The 23,892-nt window shown below is 52.7% G+C and overlaps 1 protein-coding gene across 2 annotated transcripts in view; it reads left to right on the top strand.

Moving 5' to 3' along the window:
- Positions 1-23,069, top strand: part of Dctn1 (dynactin subunit 1) — a 33,505-nt gene extending 10,436 nt beyond the window's left edge. Inside the window, exons 2-28 of one of the 2 annotated variants that reach the window (XM_038319078.2) lie at positions 6,298-6,543; positions 6,769-6,847; positions 7,017-7,051; positions 12,916-13,107; positions 13,414-13,611; positions 13,710-13,914; positions 13,984-14,062; positions 14,190-14,349; positions 14,450-14,554; positions 14,672-14,863; positions 14,943-15,059; positions 15,279-15,431; positions 16,221-16,381; positions 16,493-16,661; positions 17,467-17,535; positions 17,715-17,777; positions 17,872-18,021; positions 18,176-18,337; positions 18,420-18,551; positions 18,790-18,915; positions 19,345-19,487; positions 19,719-19,885; positions 20,553-20,686; positions 20,797-20,989; positions 21,576-21,655; positions 22,125-22,214; positions 22,566-23,069. In XM_038319078.2, coding sequence (XP_038175006.1) covers positions 6,316-6,543; positions 6,769-6,847; positions 7,017-7,051; positions 12,916-13,107; positions 13,414-13,611; positions 13,710-13,914; positions 13,984-14,062; positions 14,190-14,349; positions 14,450-14,554; positions 14,672-14,863; positions 14,943-15,059; positions 15,279-15,431; positions 16,221-16,381; positions 16,493-16,661; positions 17,467-17,535; positions 17,715-17,777; positions 17,872-18,021; positions 18,176-18,337; positions 18,420-18,551; positions 18,790-18,915; positions 19,345-19,487; positions 19,719-19,885; positions 20,553-20,686; positions 20,797-20,989; positions 21,576-21,655; positions 22,125-22,214; positions 22,566-22,703 — 3,720 coding nt within the window. In that variant the 5' untranslated portion in view covers positions 6,298-6,315 and the 3' untranslated portion in view covers positions 22,704-23,069. The other variant, XM_038319079.1, reaches the window with a different exon arrangement.
- Positions 23,070-23,892: the final 823 nt, after the last annotated feature.

Genomic DNA, 23,892 nt, shown 5'->3' with positions numbered 1-23,892 from the left:
TATTTATTTTTTTTTTTTTTTGGTTTTTCGAGACAGGGTTTCCCTGTAGTTTCTAGAGCCTGTCCTGGAACTAGCTCTTGTAGACCAGGCTGGCCTCGAACTCAGAGATCCGCCTGCCTCTGCCTCCCGAGTGCTGGGATTAAAGGCGTGCGCCACCACCATCCGGCTAATTTTGTGTATTTATTGTCTGTGCATTTGAAGGCTTATCTATATCTAGTATCCTGCCAGGCTGTACTTCTTTGTAATGCTATAGTTTTAGTGCTCCTTACCCTGCTTTCTCTTGTTTGAGTCTTGCAGTATAATGTCGATGTGTCAGGCACTCCCACTTGTTAGAATAAACAACTCTCAAGAAGAGCTGTGTCCGTGTGTTGTCCGAGCACAGTGAGGCTGTTCTAGACCTGCGTTCTCACTGTGTTGCCTTTACTAGCCGAGAACTCACCATTCTCCTCTGCCTTCCTAGTGCTGGGATTGGAGGTTTCTGTTTGTGTGTGTGAGTTTTGAAAGCAGTATGGTTTAGAGCTTGCTCTTGGAAGCCTGGAGGTAAGTGTGGGACAGTGAGGGTAGTAGGAAGTACCGAGTGTCCTAAAGCAGGTTGGGGCTCTCCTGTGTAAGTTGAGCAGGAGTGGATCTCTCAGCCTCAGTGTTCTTGTCTGTCATCCCTGACCTGCCCCCAGATTACTGTGATATCCACGGGTGGTGATGATGGCCTTCTTGGGTAGTTTTTATTGAGCACGTAGATTTACAAGACAGTTATTGTCTTACATGTTCTTATTTTATTTATTTAAAAAGAGTTATTATTCGCCAGGTGGTGGCTGCACACGCCTATAATCCCAGCACTTGGGAGGCAGAGGCAGGTGGATCTCTGTGAGTTCGAGGTCAACCTGGTCTACAAAGCAAGTTCCAGGAGAGCCAGGGCTGCCACACAGAGAAATCCTGTCTTGAACCTCCCAAATTATTTTATTTATATATACATGCATATATAAAATAAAATATTCATTGGCAAATTTAAAGGTTTCTTCTTTTTTTTTGTTTTGTTTGTTTGTTTTTCGAGACAGGGTTTCTCTGTAGCTTTGGAGCCTGTTGTGGAACTACCTCTTGTAGACCAGGCTGGCCTCGAACTCACAGAGATCTGCCTGCCTCTGCCTCCCGAGTGCTGGGATTAAAGGCATGTGCCATCACTGCCTGGTGGTTTATTCTTCAATATGTGTATGGTGTGTGCCTGTGTGTGGGCATGTGCACATGTATGCATGGGGAAGTCAAAGGAGTCAGACTCCCCAGAGCTACCTGATGTGGGTGCTGGGAACCAAACCCAGGTCCTTTGCAAGAGCTGCATAGGCTCTTAGCAACTGAGCCACTCCTCTAATGCTTTTTATCTTTTAAAAGGATTTATTTTAAAAAGTGTGTGTGTGTGTGTGTGTGTGTGTGTGTGTGTGTGTGTGTGCCGTGCGCGCGCACGCGCTCACATACGTGCATGCATAAGTGTAGGTTCCTGCGGAGGCCAGAGACATCATATCTTGAGCTGGAGTTATAGGTGGTTGGGAGTAGCACAGTATGGGTGCTGGTAACCAAACTCAGGTCCTCATCAAGAAGAGCAAATGCCATTAACCCCTGTCCTAAAGAATTTATTATTTTTTGAAGTTTTGTTTTATATGTATGAGTGCTTTTTCTGCATATATGTCTGCACTGTGTGCCATGCTCTTGGAGGTTAGAAAAGGGCATTAGATCCTCTAGGAATGGAACTGAAGACACCTGTGAGCCTCTGTGTGGGTGCTAGGATGTACCTAGGTTCTTGGAAAGAGCAGCCAGTGGTCCTTATTTCTGCGACATCTCTCCAGCCCCAATTTCTGTCCTATCTACTGAGCCATCTGCTGAGCCCTCAAGTGTGTTCTGTGGACTGCAAATACTCTGGATGGTTTAGTGTGCTTGCCTGGGCCACAATGGCCCTGCACACCTGTGCGGTGGGGAATGAGGGAAGGAAAGCTACCTGGGACTGCAGGGAAGCAGGGAGGTGAGTTCTAAAGGTTCTGGGCAGAAGTGAAGAGACAGAATTTGTTTTGTTTTTGTTTTTTCTCCCCTTGCCCCCACTCTCCACCCCCCAGACAAGGTTTGTAGTGGGAAGCGGCGGGGCCATGTCCCGCCACCCGGCTAGCTTTACCCAAAATAATTACACGGAAACTGTATTCTTTTAAATCACTGCCTGGCCCATAGTTTCAGCCTCTTATTGGCTAATTCTCACATCTTCCTTTAACCCATATTTAGTAATCTGTGTAGCACCACGAGGTGTGGCTTACCAGGAGAGATCTTAACCTGCATCCATCTCGGAGAGGAGAAGCATGGAGACTCACTATGGCGACTGCCTGAAGCGTCTCCCCAACTCTCCCAGAATTCTGTTCTGTCTACTCCGCCTACCTAATTTTCTGTTCTCTTAAAGGGCCAAGGCAGTTTTCTTTATTAATTAACCAATGAAAGAAACATAGACAGATAACTCTCCTCCATCAAAGGTTTCCCTGCAGCATTGGGACCTGTCCTGGAACTAGCACTTACAAATCAAGCTGGCCTCGAACTCACAGAGATCTGCTTGCCTCTGCCTCCCGAGTGCTGGGATTAAAGGCCTGAGCCACCACTGCCCAGCTGAGAATATTTTAATTAAACTTGAAGTTAGCATCTAAAGCGATGGGTTTCGCTATGGCATTTCACACTTACTCATCACCTTAGAAACCTGTTGCGTGGCTCATTCTGCTGCTGGGCTAGTGGGCAGAATGGCAGAAACTGGTTTTGTTGTTGAAGGAAGACACGTAGGTCTGGGGATCCAGACACGATATAGTCAGGGACCCAATGGTCAGACCCCAGTCAGACTTTGCTTGCAGGGTAAGGACCCAGTCTGTTGTTGATTCCTAGTCATTGACAGATACGTAAATGGGGTCATATGTGGAGATTTCACTAGAATGAGTAGTTTCAATAAATTAACAGCATTTTTCTTTAATTATGAAGGTAATATAACATTGTTAAGAAATTTTGTGAAATACACAACTATAAAAAATAGATTAGCTTAGCCTCACAGTGGTGGTGCATGCATTTAATCCCAGCACTCAAGAGGCGGAGGCAGGCAGAGCTCTCTGTGAGTTCAAGGCCAGCCTGATCTACAGAGTGAGTTCCAGGGAGGCTCCAAAGCTACAGAGAAACCCTGTCTAAAAAAAAAAAAATAGTTTGTTGGGTCTGATGTTAGGAGACAAAGCCAAGGATATGAGAGATGGGGACAGTGAGGCTCTTGGCTTTTGAAAACTGTCTTTAATAGTCCATTTGAGTGTGATGTCTTGGGGATCAGAGCCTGGCCTGACACAACAAGCAGAAGAGAGAAAGTGAATGTGGGGACCTCTCCCTTGCAGGGATAGGGACCTGGGACCTTACTGTCTCTCTCTGTGTGAGCACGCCTCCATTTCTGTCCCTTCTTTGCTCTTCATCTGGTCCAGTGTGAGATGAAATTCAGACCCTAATCTTAGGATTTGGACTTGAGTCCAGAATTTTGGGGGGGGGGGAGGCTGACACAGAAAAGCAACAGAAAGTGTGTGTGTGTTTGTGTGTAGGGGAGTTGTCCACGTGGAGGCTGTAGGCAGCTGATCATTTGGAAGTAGCACTTAATGTTTGGGGACCTGCTGAGGCTTCACATTCTGGGGATGGGGGCAGTGATGGGGGGTGCAGGTGAGAAAGAAGGGTCAGGACTGCCAGAGCACTGTTCTCCAGTGCTGAGGATGTGTGGATGTATCCATCCTTGGGTTCTAGCATGTCCTATCTGGCCCAGGTGAAACCGGGGAGCACTAGGACCCAGAGGCCAGCATGCTTGCTGACAGTCTAGAGCAGCACTAGCGCAGAGTGAGACTCATCAGCTGGCAAGCGGGGCTCAGTGTCTCTGGGTTCAGGAATCCTTGGGCAGTGGAAGGGACTTATATATCTCGGCCCCATTACTGTCCCTACCCCTACCGAGGGAGGCCCACGGACGGAGGGAGGTTCGTGCCTGATGGCTTCTGAGCTGGTCCATGCGGGCCGATCATCACCCTGACCCCTCCTGCCTAGGTTTTTGCCTTTTCTCTCTGTCTTTGGCTAGCTGGGGGAAGGGGTAGAGTCCGGGTGAGCAACATGGCCCAGAGCAAGAGGCACACGTACAGTCGGGTAAGTGGCCTCAGTCAGTGTGGGATGGCCCTGGGAGGGCTGATAGAGCAGGCCCGGTGCCTGTGGACATCACTTGTGTGGGGGCTGGGGAGAGAGGCTGGCCCTCAGCTGAGGCACTCACACACTGGGCTTCCAAGGAGCCTTCAGGGCTCTGATACTAGCAGGCTGGACAGCCCCCCCTCCTGAGTTGGGCCCTAACTGGGACCCTCCAGACTTGATCTCTAATTCCAACTGGCCCTGAGCTAGGCGCTTAAGGGGTCCAGTCTCCTACTGGGCTGTGGGTCAGAATGCCTTGCAGTGAGGCTGTGCGGTCTGTCCCTGCTCTCTCCTGTCTGAGATGAGATTGGCATCCACTGATCCAGCCACCTGATTCTGAGAGGCATGTTGGGAGGTGTGGGAGGGTCTTTCCTGAGCTTGTGTCCAGCCTTGATGTCATTGGCAGTTTCCTTATTGTTAGACCCATGATATCCACGTTGTCCCAGGTATGATTTGCGATCCCCACATCCCTTGGAGCTATGTCCTCATCTTACTGGCTGGGCTTTTTGAGGAAGGGAGTTAGAGAGTGGCAGCCTGGGAAGTGTTTTGACTTCCCTGGCTCTGGCAGGACTCCTTTCTGAAGCCAGCTGTGCTGAGTGTGGGGGTATCAGGAAGGACACCCTGCAGTCTTTAGGCCCATGGGGTCACATTTTCTTACCTTATTTGTTTGCTGCAAGCTTGCTGGTTCATGGAATAATTATTGCTAAAAATGGCTTAGGTGTGATTTTCTTTCAAATCATGGTCTGATTTGGGACCTAATTTCATGTGTTCAGTCATCACGGCTACGTAAGAAGCTGGGAACTTCCCTCCCAAGGACAGTGTTCTTGCTTGTTCCTTTGCCTGCCCAGTTGAACTGCTGGGCAGGGTCTGAGTACTGTAAGGGGCTAATTTGAGGGACTTTGTTTATTTGGTCTGTGTTTTCCTCTTTGTGACAGCATGAACGGGAAGGATCTCCAGAGCTTGAGGGAGAGTAGACAGCAGGACAAGGACCAGAAAGAGGGAGCTGTGTGGTGAATGGGTGTTGTCAGCCACCCTGGAATGTCACAGTATACATGTGGATGGAGTGACAGGAATCAGATCAGGAAGGAGTGACGGTGGCTTGAGGGCCTGGACATAGGTGCAGCTCTCCGCTTCTGAAGAGAAGTCTAGTTTGATGGAATGGTCTGTGCCTGTGATCCCAGCATTCAGGAAGCTGAGGCAGGAGGATTGCAAGGTCCATACTAGCCTAGGGTAATACTGACATTCTGTCTCAAAGAACAATAACAAGAATTTTTTTTAAAAGCATGCACACACACAGTAGAAGAAATGGGTGGAGTATGGTGGAGAGCTCAGAGAAGGGCATGTGAGTCCCAAGGAAGACAGAGGACAGTGCATGAACACTACTGAGCCACCGACTTTCTCAGCTCTGGTTCCTCAGACAGGGTTGTGGGGAACCTGATCTGAATTGAGCTGTTTGCTTGTTCTTACTTCCTCTCCTTGGGGGCAGTACACTCATGAAGCAGCCATATGGTGACGTTCAAAGATCTACCCATGAATCCTGATTTGTTATTCAATTTAAATTCTTAAGAATTAATTCTAGTAGATTCTGGAGGATTTTGGAATATTGTTTAAATTTCATTAATTTTTTTATTTTTTAAGATTGTCGTTATTATTCATTTTTGTGACTTTTTTCCCTTGAGGTTCGTCTCACTTTAGGCCAGGTTGACCTAGAGCTCAGCCATGTAGTTCAGGCTAGCCTCAAGTTCATGGTAGTCCTGTCTGAGCTTCCCAAGTGCTGGGATTACATGTGTGAGCTATCAAAACAAGCTTTTTTTTTCTTGAAACAAGGCCTCATTATGTAGCCCAGGCTGACCTTTAACTTAATCATTATAGTCCAGGTTGACTTCAAACTCATAGCTATCTTCCTGTCTTAACCCCCTGGGTGTTGAGATCCTGTCTTTGGGGAAATTTTGGACATGTCACTGATGTTTTTCCAAGGGAAATTTGTAGACTTACTCCACCCTTAGAGTGGAGTTGAAGGTGATGACTTGTGCTTTTCAATCTGGGATCCTGTCTGCAGCCTCTGACTGTATGTCTGCAACGTGTGTTTTCCAGACTCCGAGCGGCAGCAGGATGAGTGCGGAGGCGGGTGCCCGGCCCCTGCGGGTAGGCTCCCGTGTGGAGGTCATTGGGAAAGGCCACCGAGGCACTGTGGCCTATGTTGGAGCCACACTCTTTGCCACTGGCAAATGGGTGGGCGTGATCCTGGATGAAGCAAAAGGCAAGAACGACGGCACTGTTCAGGGAAGGAAGTATTTCACGTGCGACGAAGGCCATGGCATCTTTGTGCGCCAGTCCCAGGTAACACACCATGCTTGCATGTATGCATGCGTATGTGTGTGTACGCATATGCATGTGTGTGTGGTGTGTACATGCACATATATTACTTGTGCCACTAGTGTGTAGGTGCTTCTTTTTCCTGGGTGGTTGGGAGAAAGGGAAGTTCCGGTACTCCCACTTGCTCAGAAGCTCAGAGGGGATCACAGCGTTCTTGATCTGACTGCGGAGTCTCCTCTTTGGCTTCAGATCCAGGTATTTGAAGATGGAGCAGATACTACTTCCCCGAAGACTCCTGATTCTTCAGCTTCAAAGGTCCTCAAGAGAGGTACTAGCTACACACTGAAGTTGCATCTTCACATCCCAGTTTTCCACCCATCCCCTGACAACAGGGCTTCAGCTCTGTGCTCCCTTGTCCTGTCCTCCCCACCCCACTGAGGGGGTCTTTCCCCTTACCCTCTGTATAAATGTACTTTGTTGCTATTTGCTTTCTACAGAGGGAGCTGATGCAGCTACAAAGACCAGCAAATTGGTGAGTGGTTTGGGGGCTGGGAGGGAGGAAGATCCAGGGCTAGGCAGGTCAAAGCAGTAGACGGGTCTGAACTGAACTTCCAGGCACCTAACCTCGCCAGGAAGAACACTTTCTGGGTCCTTAATGAATTGCTACATTAGGGCTAAAGTAATGGTGGCAGGAAACACTGCTAGGGTCAAGTAGGATTGAGCTGAGGGAGCTGGGAAGGACAGGCTTCAGCCTAGTGCTGTAGCCAGCTTACGACCTTCTGGTGTCCAAAGAAGCCAAGGCCTGAGGGTTTAGGGCAGGGTAAGGTGGAGGGACTCTTGGTCACAAGTGTTGTAAGATGCATACAGAGGGCCTGTCCAGCTCCCTTCACCTCTCCCCTGCAGAGGACTGGGAGGTTGGCCTCCAGCTTCTCTGAGCTGGGGTGAACACCCTAGAAGCGGGTCCTTGAGGGATCCCTTGAAGCTTGCCCAACTCCTCACCCCTTGCCTGTGTTCACCTCAGTTGGTATTAACACCTGGGCGCTTTGTTCTCTAATTCTGCCCTTTCCTACTCCTAATGCAGCGGGGACTGAAGCCTAAGAAGGTGGTGTGTTTACTGTTTGTATCTGGGTGGGTGGGTGGGTGGATTGTGAGCCCATCCCTCTCTCCTGCATGTCCCCCCACCCCCACCACTGCATGCATGTGTGTGTAACCATGGGGCTGGGATGGCCAGAGGACATGGCAGTTTGTCTTCCAAAGTGCCTTTGAGGAGAACAAGGACATAGGTTCAGGGACCAGGTCAAGGCAGCCCTCACTAGAGACAGTTTCCCTGCTCTAGACCACTGCCCACCCCCGCCCCCCAGTTAGAGACTGCAGGTGCCTGATGGCAATCACAGCAGCTAGTTTACGGTGAGTCCTCACTTAGCCAGACTTAGGGGGATGGCAGGGCATAGTGAAGGAATGGAGCTGGGGAAAGTACCAGAAGTAGAGTGGTTGTGCAGAGAGGAGGTCAGACTCCTGAAGAGCAGTTGGAAGTCAGCACTTTGCCTGCCTGCCTTTGAGTCGGTGCTGCCACGAGTGCCGGCTTTACTCTGCCTGGTGGTCCTTTGCTGTCTCCTCGTCTAGTATGTGTCGAGCCCCTCTCCCTCAGGGTCTTGACCGTGCCACCCCTCCCACAGGCTTTTCTGTAGGTCTTTGAGAGGCTCTCACTTCGTAGCTCATGCTAGTCTGAAACTCACTGTGTAGGCCAGGCTAGCCTAGAACTTATGGCAGTCTTCTGCCTCGGCCTCCTTAGTGTTGGCATTCCATATGGCCACCGCATGCCCAGCTCCTCTCCAGAGACTTTTCACACTTAAATTGCTGCCATGACCAGCCCCTGCCTTGGGCCTCTGCCCTGCATGCCCCTGTCTGAGCCATGTGTGCAGTTCTGTGGGCTCCTTGTTGCCAGGCTGTCTCAGGCTTTCCTGATGTTGCACGGGAAGCTTCTGGATTGGGTGGGAAGGGGGAAGAGCATCTTTTCAACTCCTGGTGGACGTTGAAAAGACTTGGGAGTTTTACCTTGGTAGAGGCCACATGCTGGTACTTATTTTTGATCCTCAGTCCTGGCTCCCGGTAGGGATAGAATTCTAAGGCAGATATCGCTGTAAAGAATGCTGGACACGTTCCAGATGCATGGGGACTTGCTTCATCCCTTGATTTTTTTTTTTTTTGTCTTGTGATTGGAGTTCCGGTTTCACCTCAGGTCCCTGAGTAGAGGAAAACATGAAACTGCCGTGTGAGACTGGCCGAGTTTGGCTGCAGGCTCACATGGCCCTGGTAGGAATGTGAGCAATGCCCAGGTTCTGGAGAAATGGGACAGCCCAACCTCTACTGCTTATGCTACAAAATGCAGCGGTGGTGTCCCCTGCTGTCTCCAGTCTTGCACCCAGGGGGTTCAGTCAAAGCAGATCATTTAGTCAGAGTTCTCTCCTGTCATCCCTACAGTACGGGGAGCTAGATCTAGAGCAAATCCAGTGTATGTGTGTTTATGTGTATGGATGTTTTGCTTCCATGTTTATTAGTATCCATGTTTGAACAGTGCCTGTGGATGCCAGAAGAGGGTGATGGATGCCCCCGGGACTGGAGTTATACATGGGTGTGAACCCCAAAGTGACTGTGTCTTCTGTAAGAGCAGCCAAGGCTTTTTAACCTGTGAGCCGTTAGCTCCCCAAACTAGTGTTTTGAGAGGGAGGCAAGAGAGAACATGGGTGCCTCTAAAAATACTTGCCCTTTCTAGAAAGCTTTAGACACAGGCTTTCATCTCCATATAGCTTGGAAAAGTGAGGGAAGAGCCCAACACTGTTGTAAGAGCTGTTGCCGCTGCCAGTGGCATGTGCCAGGGCTCCCTAATTACTGTGTACTCTTCAGAGCTGGAGCTGGGTGCTGGAGGGGTGCTCTGACCATCTTGTTGATAAGAGACTTAAGGGTATCTCTAATGTGTGTATGAGAAGTGGATGCAAGGGGGTTGTCAGGGGCCAGAATGTAATTAGGAGAGGTTGATGGAGCCGTCAGGCCCTCTGCTCCTGTCCACAAACTCCTTAATGTGCCATTTCTGCAAGTGGCCCTGGCCCAGCTTTTTGAAGCAAGGACTTGGAGGTGGAGGGGAAAAAGAGGGCGGGGCTAGAATCTTGTGTTTGATGGAGAGGAAGGGCAGCTTTGCGCAGGACTTAGTTCCATCCGGAGGAGGAGGAGCCTCCCGGTTCTGGGTGGTTGCTAGGTGACCTAGGACTGGTAGCTCCACCCCCATGGAGCCGAAGAGGGTGGGTGCATGACGTCAGGTGGAGCTGCTGCTGCTGCCGCTGCTGCGGCCACTGAGGCTGCCATCAGCTTAAGCTGGCGACCTGGGCCAGGCAAGGCTCCGGGAGCCTGCTGGAGCCTGCCGGAGCTCGGAATCGTCTGCTGACTCGCTGCGTACCTGCCAGGGCATCTGTGTCACCGCAGCAGTCTTTTGCAGGCCCGGAAGCTAAGGCTGCATTGTTGGGATTTGATGCACTAATCTCCTGTCTCCGCCGCCTTTCCCTCCCTCCCTTCGTCTGTCTTTCCTCCCTGTGTTTGTCTACCTTCCTCTGCCCCTCACTCTCTTTCCTCTCCTTGCTTTCTGTGGTTTTCTGCAATGATGAGACAGGCACCGACAGCCCGAAAGGTACTCTTGCTTGCTCTGGTCCTGCTGCCGGGTTGCCAGGGCGATGGAAGCAGGCTGCTGGGGTGGGGGTGGGGGCTGATTGACTTCATCAGTCTACCTGGCTGTGGGAGGAGGGTAAGGCTGAAGAGGAGGGGGGCAGGGAGAGGTGTGTGTCACTACTGTGCCCCACCCCTGTATGTTTCTTGATCTACCTACTTTGGGCTCTGATTGAGCCTGTTCCAGGCCTTGTACCCAGTGGCCTCACAGGCTTGGGCTTCAGGCCGCCTTTATTGCAGACTCATTCGGGAGGGTTTCCTGGGGTCCAGCCTGAGGCAGCAGGCTAGGTGGATCAGTGCTTGAAGCATGCCTACTTACCAGCTTTTGCTTGTTCTTCCATCATCCTGCCTCCCCAGAGTTTGTGCTAGGGAGTTAATCAGGGTAGGATGCGGACCCTAGAAGAGTTTTTGACTCACAGCTGTGGTGAATTAGTTCTGACTAGAGGGTGGGCATTGGTCTTCTTGGACTCAGTGTCTGCTGAAAACAGCTCAAGTTGAATCTTTGCTATAGCCCTGAGGCACAGCCAGCAGACCTCTGGGAATTGGAGCTAATTGCCCCTTGCCACTTCGAAGTAACCCAAAGGCCTCCTGGGTTGCTTTGGAACAGTGGATCCTGTGTGCTCTGCCCACCCCCACTGCTTTCCTCCAGCCGGAGGGTTACTTTGCTGAGCTGTGGGCTTTTACTGGTGCAGTATTCATAGTCCTGACACCTGAGCCCTCTGCCTTAGGGATGGAGCCTGCTGCAAGACCCGGACACACACACACACACACACACACACACACACACGATAGCCTTGTTCTGTCTTAGGGATCTTGAGGGTTCTGAGTTCCCATTTCTGAATGTATGGTACTCTTGTCATGGGCCAGGTCCTATAGGGTGTCCTTTCTAGAGTTTAGCACTTGATGGAAGAGGCAGACTTGATAAAGTCCTTGGGAGTGGTGTCTGGGTGGGGCCCCTAGGCTGGAGTGGGAGATCCTTCACAGAAGGACGGTCTCTGGAGACCTTCTTGCCAGCTGCTGCATTTGCTTTCCTGTGGCTCAGCCTAGGGAAGGACTTCTAGGATCTGTAGGGTATCTGAAGGGATGAGGCCTACAAGGGTTCGGTAAAAACGAGGGTAGGAACAGGGCAGCTGGAGATGGGAGTTCCTGGAGTAGGTATGGTGATTCCCTGAGGGATGTAGGGGGATGGGATTGGTGGGACTAGCCCCATCAGTTGCTGTTTCTGCTCTCATTGCTACCTCTGTCCTCCTGCCATGACCCTTTCTTTCCTGACCTCTTCTCTTCTGGCTCCTGTTGCCTGTCCAGACCACAACTCGACGGCCCAAGGTGAGAACAAGCAGGTCTCTGTAAGCCACTGCCAAGTGCACACACGTTTCAGGCATGTGCATGTATGTGGTCATGCATGCTAGCAAGTCAATGTTGGTTACCGTGTACAAAGGGCTCCCTTAAGGGAGAAGAGTGGCATGAGGCTGGTAACTGGGCCCTCCTGGGAAAATGATTTCTCATCCTTTTTTTTTTTAAGATTTATTTTTATTTTATGTGTATGAATGTTGCCTGCATGTATGTGTACCATATGTGTGCCCTCAGAGGCCAAGATAGGGTGTCAGATCTTTTGGGAGTTGCCATGTGAGTACTGGGAGTCAAACCTGGGTCCTCTGGAAAAGCAGCCATAACTCTTATCTGCTGAGACATCTCTCCAGCCCTGGCAACCTCGGATCCTTACGAGGCCGTCTTAGCCAGTAGATTGAGTAGGGAAGAGCAGTAAGCAGGGCTGTGGCTGATCAAGACGGGCGAGATGAAAAGAAGTGAGGATCTTGGCGGTGCACAGTATCTGGGTGAGGGTGACTATCTGAAGGTCTCAGGGAGAGTATTTGTGGGTGCTCTGTGGTTTCCACATGTCTGCTCACCAGGAGAACTTTGGGGTTCAGCATTGCCAGGGGCAGCACTGTCTACCCTTGGGTTTGTGGCTTCCTGGAAGCTCTCCAACTCCCCACTCTAACTTTACGGGGGGGGGGGGCCTGGATTCTGTTACTTAACTATAATGTTGTACTTGGGGAGGAAGTACAGGGGTATACTCTACCTACTGTGTTCCCAGGGTGGACTATCTACAGCTTCCAACTCAGCCCAGTAGCCTATAGGATCCTTTGACATAGACCAAAGGAGTGCTGTTCAGCTTGTTTCCCAGGACTGAGGAGCAAGCCTGATACCACGTTTTTGTTCCAGCGCTCTGTGAGAACATGACAATTGAGAACAATCTCTAATCTGTTCTTTGCTTCTGGGAATGACATTGAAGCACTCTTCTCTGCTGGGGGAGCTGGACATGGACCCAGCACAAGGACGGGAATGGGAGTATTTAGAAGTTGCTAGAATAATCACATGTGGGTCACAGAAGGGAGTTCTGGGGAGTAAGATCCTGCTCTGAAGGTTGTGGCAGAGCAAGGAGAGTTGTGGACACTGTGCCGGGGAGGAGCCTTGTAATCTTATGTCTCTCCTCCCCTCCTCCTCCTCTCCACTGTCCTTCGCCTGCTGTTCTTGGACTCTGTCATTGTCCCTCCCCTCCACATCTTTGGTCTCACCGTGCTTTCATATGCACTGTCTTCTCTCCTCTGCTCCTTCCCCTGCTCCGTCTCTTCTTCCACATTCCCATATTCTCTTTGTGGCCTGCCCTTGTCCTCTTCATAGCCTACTCGCCCAGCCAGTACTGGGGTGACGGGGGCCAGTAGCTCCCTGGGCCCCTCTGGATCAGCATCAGCCGGTGAACTGAGCAGCAGTGAGCCCAGCACCCCAGCTCAGACTCCGCTGGCAGCACCCATCATCCCCACACCGGCCCTCACCTCTCCTGGAGCAGCACCTCCACTTCCATCTCCCTCGAAGGTAAGGATAGAATTAAGGCACCCATGGGCCTGTGACCCTGGCTAGGTGCTGGGCTGGAGTCGGAAAGCACTAGTAGGGACATAGCATGTGGACGGTCAGCTCTTGGCTGGGCTGTTCTTCCTTCCTGCCCTTTTATACCTTCTCCATATGTAGTGTGCCACATTTTCCTCTTAGATGTCTGTATGCCGCTTGCTCTTGGTTCTCAGTCCACAGAGATATCTTTATACATTCTTGTCTTTGCTCCAGCTCAGTTTTGTTAAGGTGGGGTGGGGGCTGTGCACAAACCATGGGACCTCTTCTTGGCAGGAGGAGGAAGGGCTGAGGGCCCAGGTGCGGGACCTGGAGGAGAAGCTGGAGACCCTGCGTCTGAAACGATCAGAAGACAAGGCAAAGCTGAAAGAGCTGGAGAAGCACAAGATCCAGCTGGAGCAGGTGCAGGAATGGAAGAGCAAAATGCAGGAGCAGCAGGCCGACCTGCAGCGGCGCCTCAAAGAGGCGCGGAAGGTGGGCCTTGGAATGAAGCTGGTCTGGGGCGGTGAGGTGAGCCGGGAGAAGGCAGCGTGGGACTCATCTGCTCTTGCCCACCTACCGCCAACCTGCAGGAAGCCAAGGAGGCGCTGGAGGCAAAAGAGCGCTACATGGAGGAGATGGCGGACACGGCCGACGCCATTGAGATGGCCACTCTGGACAAGGAGATGGCCGAAGAGCGGGCCGAGTCTCTGCAGCAGGAGGTGGAGGCTCTGAAGGAGCGCGTGGACGAGCTCACCACAGACCTGGAGATCCTCAAGGCTGAAATTGAAGAGAAAGGTAAGGGGCCAAGAACAGGGGGGCCAGCTAGTGGAGTAGGACCTGCCGAACACACTGTTGCTCTCACAGGCTCAGACGGGGCCGCGTCAAGCTACCAGCTCAAGCAGCTAGAGGAGCAGAATGCCCGCCTGAAAGACGCCCTGGTGAGGTAGGCCTTCCTCCATCCCTGGCCTGCCTCAGTGGCTGAGCACTCATTACCTTGTGTCTAACACACGCTTTCTGCCATCTCTGGCTTCTCTTTGGCTCCCTCCCTTGCTCCTTCCGCTTCTCCACAGGATGCGAGATCTCTCTTCCTCAGAGAAGCAGGAGCATGTGAAACTCCAAAAGCTCATGGAAAAGAAGAACCAGGAGCTGGAGGTTGTGAGGCAGCAGCGCGAGCGTCTCCAGGAGGAGCTGAGCCAGGCAGAGAGCACCATCGATGAGCTCAAGGAGCAGGTCTGCGCCAGCCTCCCTCCGGGCCTGTACTGGTGCTTCTGCTGCCCTCTTCCCTCTTCCCTTACAGCGCACTCCTCCCTGTCCGTTCCCTTCAACACAGGTGGACGCTGCTCTGGGTGCCGAGGAAATGGTGGAGATGCTGACTGACCGGAACCTGAATCTAGAAGAGAAAGTGCGGGAATTGCGGGAGACTGTGGGGGACTTGGTAAGAGAAGAGCAGATCCTTGATTCCTATTCCTGTCGGAGAGTATTTGGAAGGGATCTTCTGAGAGAGAGATTGACATCAGACCCTGTCTGTGCCCTCCCCAACTCTGGCATCCAGGAAGCGATGAACGAGATGAACGATGAGCTGCAGGAGAATGCACGGGAGACAGAGCTGGAGCTGCGGGAGCAGCTGGACATGGCAGGCGCCCGAGTACGGGAGGCCCAGAAGCGTGTGGAAGCCGCCCAGGAGACAGTTGCGGACTATCAGCAAACTATCAAGAAGTACCGCCAGTTGACCGCACACCTACAGGTGCCTGCCTAGCCCCTGCTCTCGGCTCACCGTCACGCTAGGGCTCCAGGACCCACTGTGCTTTACTGTCTGCCCTCAGGATGTCAATCGGGAGCTGACGAACCAGCAGGAAGCGTCTGTGGAGAGACAACAGCAGCCACCTCCAGAGACTTTTGATTTCAAAATCAAGTTTGCTGAGACCAAGGCTCATGCCAAGGTCAGAAAGTGGGCCCTGAAGTCAGGGGTGTTAGAGAGCCCAACCTGGGGGTAGCTAGGGGCTGACATGGTTATGGACTCGGGGTGCTTTATGTGCTAGTTGTGGAAGAATTTTGGCCTGGGCTTATCCTAGAAACAAAGGGCCTGGTGAAGCAAGCATGGTGGTTCTACAGCTTCCCATCCAGGCTGAGAGCCCTCCTCCTCCCTGTCCACCTTACAGGCAATTGAGATGGAGTTGAGACAGATGGAGGTGGCCCAGGCCAACCGGCACATGTCCCTGCTGACGGCCTTCATGCCTGACAGCTTCCTTCGGCCAGGTGGAGACCATGACTGTGTCCTGGTGCTGCTACTTATGCCCCGTCTCATTTGCAAGGTATGACCAGTCAGTCACACGTGCGGTGGAACCTGTTACACTTGCTGTGAGCCGGGCATTGAGGGTGTGGAAGGAAGACAGCAGGCACCATCTGCCCACAGAGCTTACAAGATAGTGGGGTGTGCTTGGGCAGCAAGGTCTCAGTGAGTACAGAGCCAGCTGCCACATTCTCCAACTGCAGATCAGAAATACCTGGAAAAGAACCTTGTATAATTGTTTTCTCGTGGTTTCCTAAACAATCCGGTATAGCTTGTGTTAGGTAGTATCAGTAACTCAGAGGAATTTTAATTTTAATGTATACCAGAGTATGCACGTGGTTTACATGCAGATCCTGTACATTTTACATGAGGTACACAGACAGCATGTGCTAGTGTATAGAGGAGGGATCTGAAACCAGTCCCCTCCAGATAGGAGAAACCGTTCAGAAAACAGAAGTAGCCTTCTTGTGAGGGAGTTGCAGGTGAAGGTTGCTGAAGGAGTAACATTTAAGCTAGACCAGAGGTAGCCAGGAGTTAGCTAGGGGTTAAGTGGCAGGGTAATAGTCTAGCCAGATTGCAAGAGCAGCAGCTTTAAGTCACCTGGTTCTACTGCCCTCTGTTCTCCTGGGCATTCACAAGCTCCTGGCATTGTGACCCTGCTCGTCTGAGTCCCTTGCCGTCTAGAGTTGTTTCTGCTTCTCTTCCTGTGTATTCGTACCCTCCACATGGTTGTTTAGCTGTGCCATGGGTTGCGGGGTCTGTGTTCTTTGTCCGCTACTCCCAGCCCAGTACCCTGATCTTCTTCCTATAGGCAGAGCTCATCCGGAAGCAGGCCCAGGAGAAGTTTGACCTCAGTGAGAACTGTTCAGAGCGGCCTGGGCTTCGCGGAGCTGCTGGGGAGCAGCTGAGCTTTGCTGCTGGGCTGGTATACTCACTGAGTCTGCTGCAGGCCACACTGCACCGTTACGAGCAGTAAGAGACACCCCTCCCCTCCCTCGCACCTGGCCTGTGGCTGCAGGATTGGCTGGAATGGAGGTGTTGCCTGGAGACTTTGGCCTCACAGAGCCCTTCTCTGGTCTTCAGTGCCCTCTCTCAGTGCAGTGTGGACGTGTATAAGAAGGTGGGCAGCCTCTACCCTGAGATGAGTGCCCACGAGCGCTCCCTAGATTTCCTCATCGAGCTGCTGCACAAGGATCAGCTGGATGAAACTGTCAACGTGGAGCCCCTCACCAAGGCCATCAAGTATTACCAGGTCTGGGGCCAGAATCCAGGCTTGGGGAAGTGGCAGGGCAGGAGGGGACATCTACCTAAGGGGAGTTATTGCCAGGGTATACAGGGTTTATGTCTGTGGTTGGCTGCTTGAGATCCAGTTTGCTCTGGTTTGTTTTTGTTGTTGTTTGGGGTAGGTTTGTTGTTGGAGGAGGTAGGACTAGTGTTTTGTTTAGTTCTTTTGAGACTGGGTCTCATGTAACCCAGGCTGGCCTTGCTACGTAGCCAAAGATAACTTTGAACTCCTTATCCTTCTGCCTTCATCCCAAATGCCGGGATAATAGGTCTATGCCATCATGCCTGGATTTAAGAAACAAACAACTGTTGTGTGTAGTATATGTGCATGCATGCATGCGTGTGTATCCCATGCCGCGGTGTACATGTAGAGGTCATAGGACAGCATGAGGAAGCTGATGCCTTTCTTCCCCATATGGGTCTTGAGGACTGAACTCTGCTTGCGTGCCTTGGGAGCACGTGTCTTCACTGTTGAGCTGTTCCACTCGTGGTTTTCATATCAGACAGCCTCTCACTGTAGCTCAGGTTGCCTTGAACGTGATGCTTCTGTCTTAGCCTCTTCAGTGCTAGGATTATGGCCCTACACCACCAATCGCAGTTCTCCTTTCCTCTGATGTGAATTTGTCTTGTGATGTAGCTTCCTGTAGGTGGGGAAAGTTCCTACCTCTGAAGACCACAGTATCCAGGGTTCAAACTCTAGTTTGGGACGAGGATGGTCTCTTAGCCCTTGCCCTTCCATAGGCTAAAGTCTCTCTCTCTGTCATCCTCCTCAGCATCTGTACAGCATCCACCTTGCTGAGCAGCCGGAGGATTCCACCATGCAGCTGGCTGACCACATCAAGGTGACACATAGATCAGTGATTAAGATTACTGTAGGGATGAGGGAGGAAATCAGTCACGAGGTCAGCGAAGGTCCAGGACCCATGTGTACAGTCATCAGAAGGTGGGGTCTCCTCAGAGACAGTGAGGGGGCAGAGGAGCTCACATTAGAGGCTACGACCACGTGTTTCTTTCTGTACAGTTCACCCAGAGTGCCCTGGACTGTATGAGTGTGGAGGTGGTGCGGCTGCGTGCCTTCCTGCAGGTGAAGCACATCTGGATTTGACGATTCTTTCCCTCCCCTACTTCTCCTAGTGCCAGTGCTGACTTGGCTCCGCCTGTTTCCTTTTCGTGTGTAGGGTGGGCAGGAGGCAACAGATATTGCCCTTCTTCTCCGAGACCTGGAAACATCATGCAGTGACATCCGCCAGTTCTGCAAGAAGATCCGAAGGCGAATGCCAGGGACAGATGCTCCGGGGATCCCAGCAGCATTGGCCTTTGGATCACAGGTTTAGGGCTGAGATTGTGAGGGAAGGAAGCTGAGCAGAAATGGGGGAGGGAGGCTATCACATAGAGATCTGGGTCTGGTCAGGAGACTGGACTGGGAAGCTAGGAGCTGTGGTGCTGTACCGGGTGGGCTCTTGACTCCAGCCCATCACACAGGTGTCCGACACACTCCTCGACTGCAGGAAGCACTTGACGTGGGTGGTGGCTGTTCTCCAGGAGGTGGCAGCTGCAGCCGCCCAGCTTATTGCCCCCTTGGCAGAGAATGAGGGGCTGCCTGTGGCTGCATTGGAGGAGCTGGCTTTCAAAGCAAGCGAGCAGGTTGGCCTGGAACCTTGGGCTGTGGGGCTTGAGGAGGCAGGGGCCACTGTGAGCCTTTTATACCTGCTCCTGGCTCTTGCAGATCTACGGGAGCCCCTCCAGCAGTCCCTACGAGTGCCTGCGCCAGTCCTGCACCATCCTTATCAGCACAATGAACAAGCTGGCCACAGCCATGCAGGAGGGCGAGTACGATGCAGAGCGGCCCCCCAGCAAGGTAGGTGGAGGTTTCTGGGGACCCAGGGGCCTGCAGAAGTGCAGCTTGCAGAGCTGCCCTGGTTGTGGAGGGTGAGGAGTCTAGAAGGAGGAGCATCCTGCCTAGAAGTCAGGATGAGTGGCCTGTGATTGGATGTCTTTAAAAGGAAGGCACTAGATGTCCCTTCCTCTGCCTCCACCCTCTGACCCACTCCATCCTCCTTCCTCTGCCTCCATCTCTGATCCACTCTGTCTTTTAGCCTCCTCCGGTTGAACTTCGGGCTGCAGCCCTGCGTGCAGAGATCACAGATGCTGAAGGTCTGGGTTTGAAGCTTGAAGATAGAGAGACAGTTATCAAGGAGTTAAAGAAGTCTCTCAAGATTAAGGTGCGGAGGACTGGAGAGATGGATCTATGGTTAAGAGCACTGGCTGCTCTTCAAGGGACCCTGATTTGATTCCCAGCACCCACATGGTGACTCTCAACCATCTTTAACTCTAGTCCTAGGAGATCAATGCCCTCTTCTGGTCTCTGAGGGCACCAGGTACACACATGGCACACAGACATACATATGTGTAGTCAAAACACCATACACATAACATAATTAATTAAATAGTTAAGGTGAAGACTGGGAGGTGTGGCAGGCCTGGGCAGCAGCAGGTGCTGGCAGTGGGGATCAAGGTGGTGTGGGAGTTGAGGAAAGAAATGGGGCCTGCAGCTAGGGGTCACTGGGGAGGGAGCCCCACATCCCATGGCCTAACCTAGTCCTGGGGCTTTGGGGAGGATGTTGGGGAGCTAGAAGTGTTACTTTGTCCAGGGAGAGGAGCTGAGTGAGGCCAACGTGCGGCTGAGCCTCCTGGAGAAGAAGCTGGACAGCGCTGCCAAGGATGCAGATGAGCGCATTGAGAAAGTCCAGACTCGGCTGGAGGAGACTCAGACCCTGCTGCGAAAGAAGGAGAAGTCAGCACCATCCCTGGGCCCTGAGTCCTCCACCCATCCCATCCCTGGCCCTGATCCTCCACCCATCCCTCCTACCTGCCACTTTCTGTCACTAGAGACTTCTTCCTTGTAGTGTGACTTCCCTAGCGCACACCACTGCATCGCTGGGGTTGCATCTAAGGGCCTGCTGTCAGGGTGGAAAGTCATGTGGGGCTGTGAGGGACATGCCTGAGCCCAGGTTCTCTATCACAGAGACTTTGAGGAGACAATGGATGCACTCCAGGCTGACATCGACCAGTTGGAGGCAGAGAAGGCAGAGCTAAAGCAGCGGCTAAACAGCCAGTCCAAGCGCACAATTGAGGGGCTTCGGGGTCCCCCTCCCTCAGGCATTGCTACCCTGGTCTCTGGCATTGCTGGTGGTGAGTACAGTGTACAGGTGGCATTGGCCTAGAGGAGACTGGCTGTCCTCTCTTCTGGCCTCAGTTTGACTTCAGGTGCTTATACCCCCGGTGTTCAGCCAAGAACACACTTGTTTTCTCTTGCCATGAAGATAGGTTTGGAGACCCACTGGGTAAAGTAGCGTGTTCCCAAGACTGCCAGTGACGTCAGAGGAACAACCAAGTTAGACTCTAGAAACTCCCTGCTGGACCTGCCACATTGCTCAAGTGTCCAGCCTTGCCCCATGTCAGGGTCTCGTGGTCCCTCAGCGGGTCTGCGCCATTTCCTCATGGGTTTTGCCCTCTTTCACACGTCTGCTCTCACCCAGTGGCAGAGCAGGGTCTTAGAGAGGAGGCGTTGGTGGTAAGGAAGAGTCTTCTGCATGTTGTGTCCAGAGTTCCTCTGTTTCGTCCTGCGCCCCCACATTGTCTAATCCCCCCTCTCTCTTTCTGCTTCCCCACGGGCTCTCCTGCACACAGAAGAACAGCAGCGAGGTAGACTCTCCCCCAGCTGGGGTTTACCAAGCCTTGGGCACTGGGACGGGGACAGCATGAGGCTTCTCCCATAAGCCTTCAGAAGTGGAGGTGTGAGGGAGAGCCGGTCCTCAGCCTCTGCAGCCAGGACTGACGACGTTCTGTGACTTGACAGGGGGCACGCCTGGGCAGGCTCCAGGCGCCTTGCCGGGCCAGGGGCTGGTGAAGGACTCGCCACTGCTGCTCCAGCAGATCTCCGCCATGAGGCTGCACATCTCGCAGCTCCAGCATGAGAACAGCATCCTCAAAGTAAGGCGCCCGTGGGGGGTGTGCTGGCCCGGCCAGTGATGGCCCGTGACGAGCACCGAAGGCCACCCGCACCTCTTACACGGCTTCTGTTCCCTCCCACATCCTGACAGGGAGCCCAGATGAAGGCATCCTTGGCCGCTCTGCCCCCTTTGCACGTCGCAAAGCTTTCCCTCCCGCCCCACGAGGGCCCTGGTGGTGAGCTGGTGGCTGGGACACTGTATCGCAAGACCAGCCAGCTACTGGAGACACTAAACCAGCTGAGCACGCACACGCATGTGATAGATATCACACGGACCAGCCCAGGTGTGTGCTCCCCGCTTGAGATGACAGCTGCGGCCTCGGAGTCAGCTTCCCTGAGCCTCACTCTCTCCCGCTGTCTCTTCCCGTCCTCTGTCTCTCCTTCCACTCCTCTCTCCTACTAGGGATTGAACTAAGGGCCTCACGCTTGCTACTAATGCTCTGTGGGCCCAGCTTTTTACTTGTTAATTTTTTGTTTGTTTTGGTTTCTGAGACAGGGTTTCTCTGTGTAGCTCTGGCTGCCCTGGAACTCACTTTGTAGACCAGGCTGGCCTTGAACTCTGATCCAGCTGCCTCTGTCTCCCTGAGTGCTGGGATTAGAGAGAGGCATGTACCACCATGCCCAGCACTTTTTAATTTTTTTTATGTTTATTTTTGAGACAAGGTCTTAGTAAATTGCCCAGGCAGGCTTTGAACTACCTATTCTCCTGTCTAGTCTCCCAGCAGCTGGGTTCTAGGCTTTCTCACCAGACCCAGTTCATGCTCTCTCTAAAGTGCCTGTGCTACGTGGGTTCAGTGCTGATGCTCCAGACCATGTAGTTCAGCTGCTCGGAGGGACCTTCGTGTCCTCAGCATCCTTTCCTCTTCACAGCTGCCAAGAGCCCGTCAGCTCAGCTTATGGAGCAAGTGGCTCAGCTCAAGTCCCTGAGTGACACCATTGAGAAGCTCAAGGTCAGTCACATCCTGCCTTTCCTACACTGGACTCTCTTGGCTCACCCCTTGGCGGTGCCAGGCACTTCTGGGGTCTCTCTGCACCTGCTCCATGCTTTGAGGCACACTGGGGAGAGGGTGGGAGGGAAGGGAGGCTTCTCAACAAAGCGCCTGGTAGGATCCTCTTTAGGCTGCCGAACCACCAGTGCTGAGCCAGCGGTTCTTCATGATGTGTGGCCGCAGCTTCCGTCAGCGGAAGCCATTCGAGGGCAGAGCATTTGTCAGTGGCTTCTTACACTGTACTATTACGGCTGTAACGGAAGCTGAGCCCGGCCATCCAGAGTGACGGTGCATAAAGCATGGAGGGTGCTGGGTGGGGACGGGGTTAGAGACGGCGGAAGTGTGGTGACAGGAAGCCAAGTCCTCTGGAACTAGTGTCTTGAACTACCACTGGGTCCCCTGAATGACCCCTCTCTCTCCCCCTCCCCAGGATGAGGTCCTCAAGGAGACAGTAACTCAGCGTCCTGGAGCTACTGTTCCCACTGACTTTGCCACCTTCCCTTCATCAGCCTTCCTCAGGGTAAGGGGGAGCATGCGGCGGGGGATGGTGGCACCATGCCGGGTGCTCCTGTGGCTTCTGCCCTTCTTCCTGGGCCTTGAAGAGGCCTTTATCTGGCAGGGCCACGTCTTGCTTGCTCAGATCCCCGAAGTGCTTCCAGCTTTTATAGATTGGACCGTCCCGGCACATAAATAACGCCTGCCCTGTTTTTTACACCGGGAGGGACTCGGTTGCCTTGTTAGACCCACCTGTTCTAGTTTGAAAGATGTTCCCAGTGTCCAGGGACTGCCACAGTGCCAGTACCCAAGGGGCCTTCAGTGGCCATAGTCAAGGCAGCCCTTGACCTCATGTCCTTTCTCTTCCCAACACAAGGCCAAGGAAGAGCAGCAGGATGACACGGTCTATATGGGCAAGGTGACCTTCTCGTGTGCGGCCGGCCTAGGACAGCGACACCGTCTGGTGCTGACCCAGGAGCAGCTGCACCGGCTCCACAGTCGCCTGATCTCCTAAGCGCTCCTTCCCTGCTGTCCCCTTTCCTGGTCTCCTAAGCGCTCCTTCCCTGCTGTCCCCTTTGGCCCATGGACCCCCCTGGCACCACTGTCCAGTGTGCAGCTGCCTCAGCCACTCCATGGTTGAACCCTTGGGTAAAGCTCTTGCCTGGGTCAGCTTCCCCAGGTCTGGTTAGGATCCTGCAGCTTCCGTAATCTGGGTTTGCCTATCCGCCCCTGACCTCTTCCTTAATTCGCTGTTCCGCTGCTCCCTCTTTCCCGAGGGGCCTCAGGGCATTGGAGGGGGTCTGACACCCCTCCACTAAAGATTGAGTGAGGTCTCCCTGACTGAGGACTTCACCCCCCAATTAAAGCAACTTTTATGTCACTGCTTTCTGTGTGGTTCTGAGTGGGACTTGGGCCAACTGGTTCAGAACCGGTGGAAGAGGATTGCTGAAGAAACTGGATGGGCCAAGGCTGAAAGCCCCCCTGGAGATGGGTGAAGGGCTGTGCCTTCAATACCTGTGCAGTAAGCTGCTCTGAGAACGGGACAGAGCGCTTAGTGGAAGGGGGCCCTGTAGCTTGTCCAGCTCTGTTCCTTCCTACAGCTTGGATGTTTTCAGTCCACTTCAATGCAAGTCACAAAACTTGTGCCAAAACTTGCTCCAAGTCAGTGTCATGGGAGTAGGGGTTGTGAATTCTTGGGATTTCTGGTCTCGCTCTAGACCTGTTGAAGTACTTCCAGGAGGGAGACTTAGAGCCTGTTAGCATTCTAGAACTTCAGATCCTGGTCCAGGTTTCACTGACCAGCTCTTTGAGGTGTTCTCATACTGCCCACATGGGGAAAGATGTTCTCAAGGGGCCTGGTCAAGGTGGGCTAGGGGCCTCGCTGGAGGGGAAGTAGCAGATGGGAGGGAGCCCAATCAAAACACCCTCTAGGAAGGTCAATGGATTGTGGGATTTAAATACCCATACCTGTCTTTAGCCTTTTCTGCTGGAGTTTCGGGAAAGTTCTTTAGGTAATTTAGTACTCTCAAGGATAGTGCAAGACTTGACTTGCTTTGTACCAGGGAGGCCTTGGAGGTAGGGCTTGGTTGCCACAAAACTAGTGACAAGGGTGGCTGTGTCTGTGTGTGTGTCTGAGTACCGGCCAGAGAATAACCTCAGGAGCTGTCCACCTTGTTTTTTTGAGATGGGATCTTTCACTGGGA

This window comes from Arvicola amphibius, chromosome 2, assembly GCF_903992535.2.
Source record: "Arvicola amphibius chromosome 2, mArvAmp1.2, whole genome shotgun sequence".
Classification (NCBI taxonomy): domain Eukaryota; kingdom Metazoa; phylum Chordata; class Mammalia; order Rodentia; family Cricetidae; genus Arvicola; species Arvicola amphibius.
This window is presented reverse-complemented; position numbering and strand designations above follow the sequence as displayed.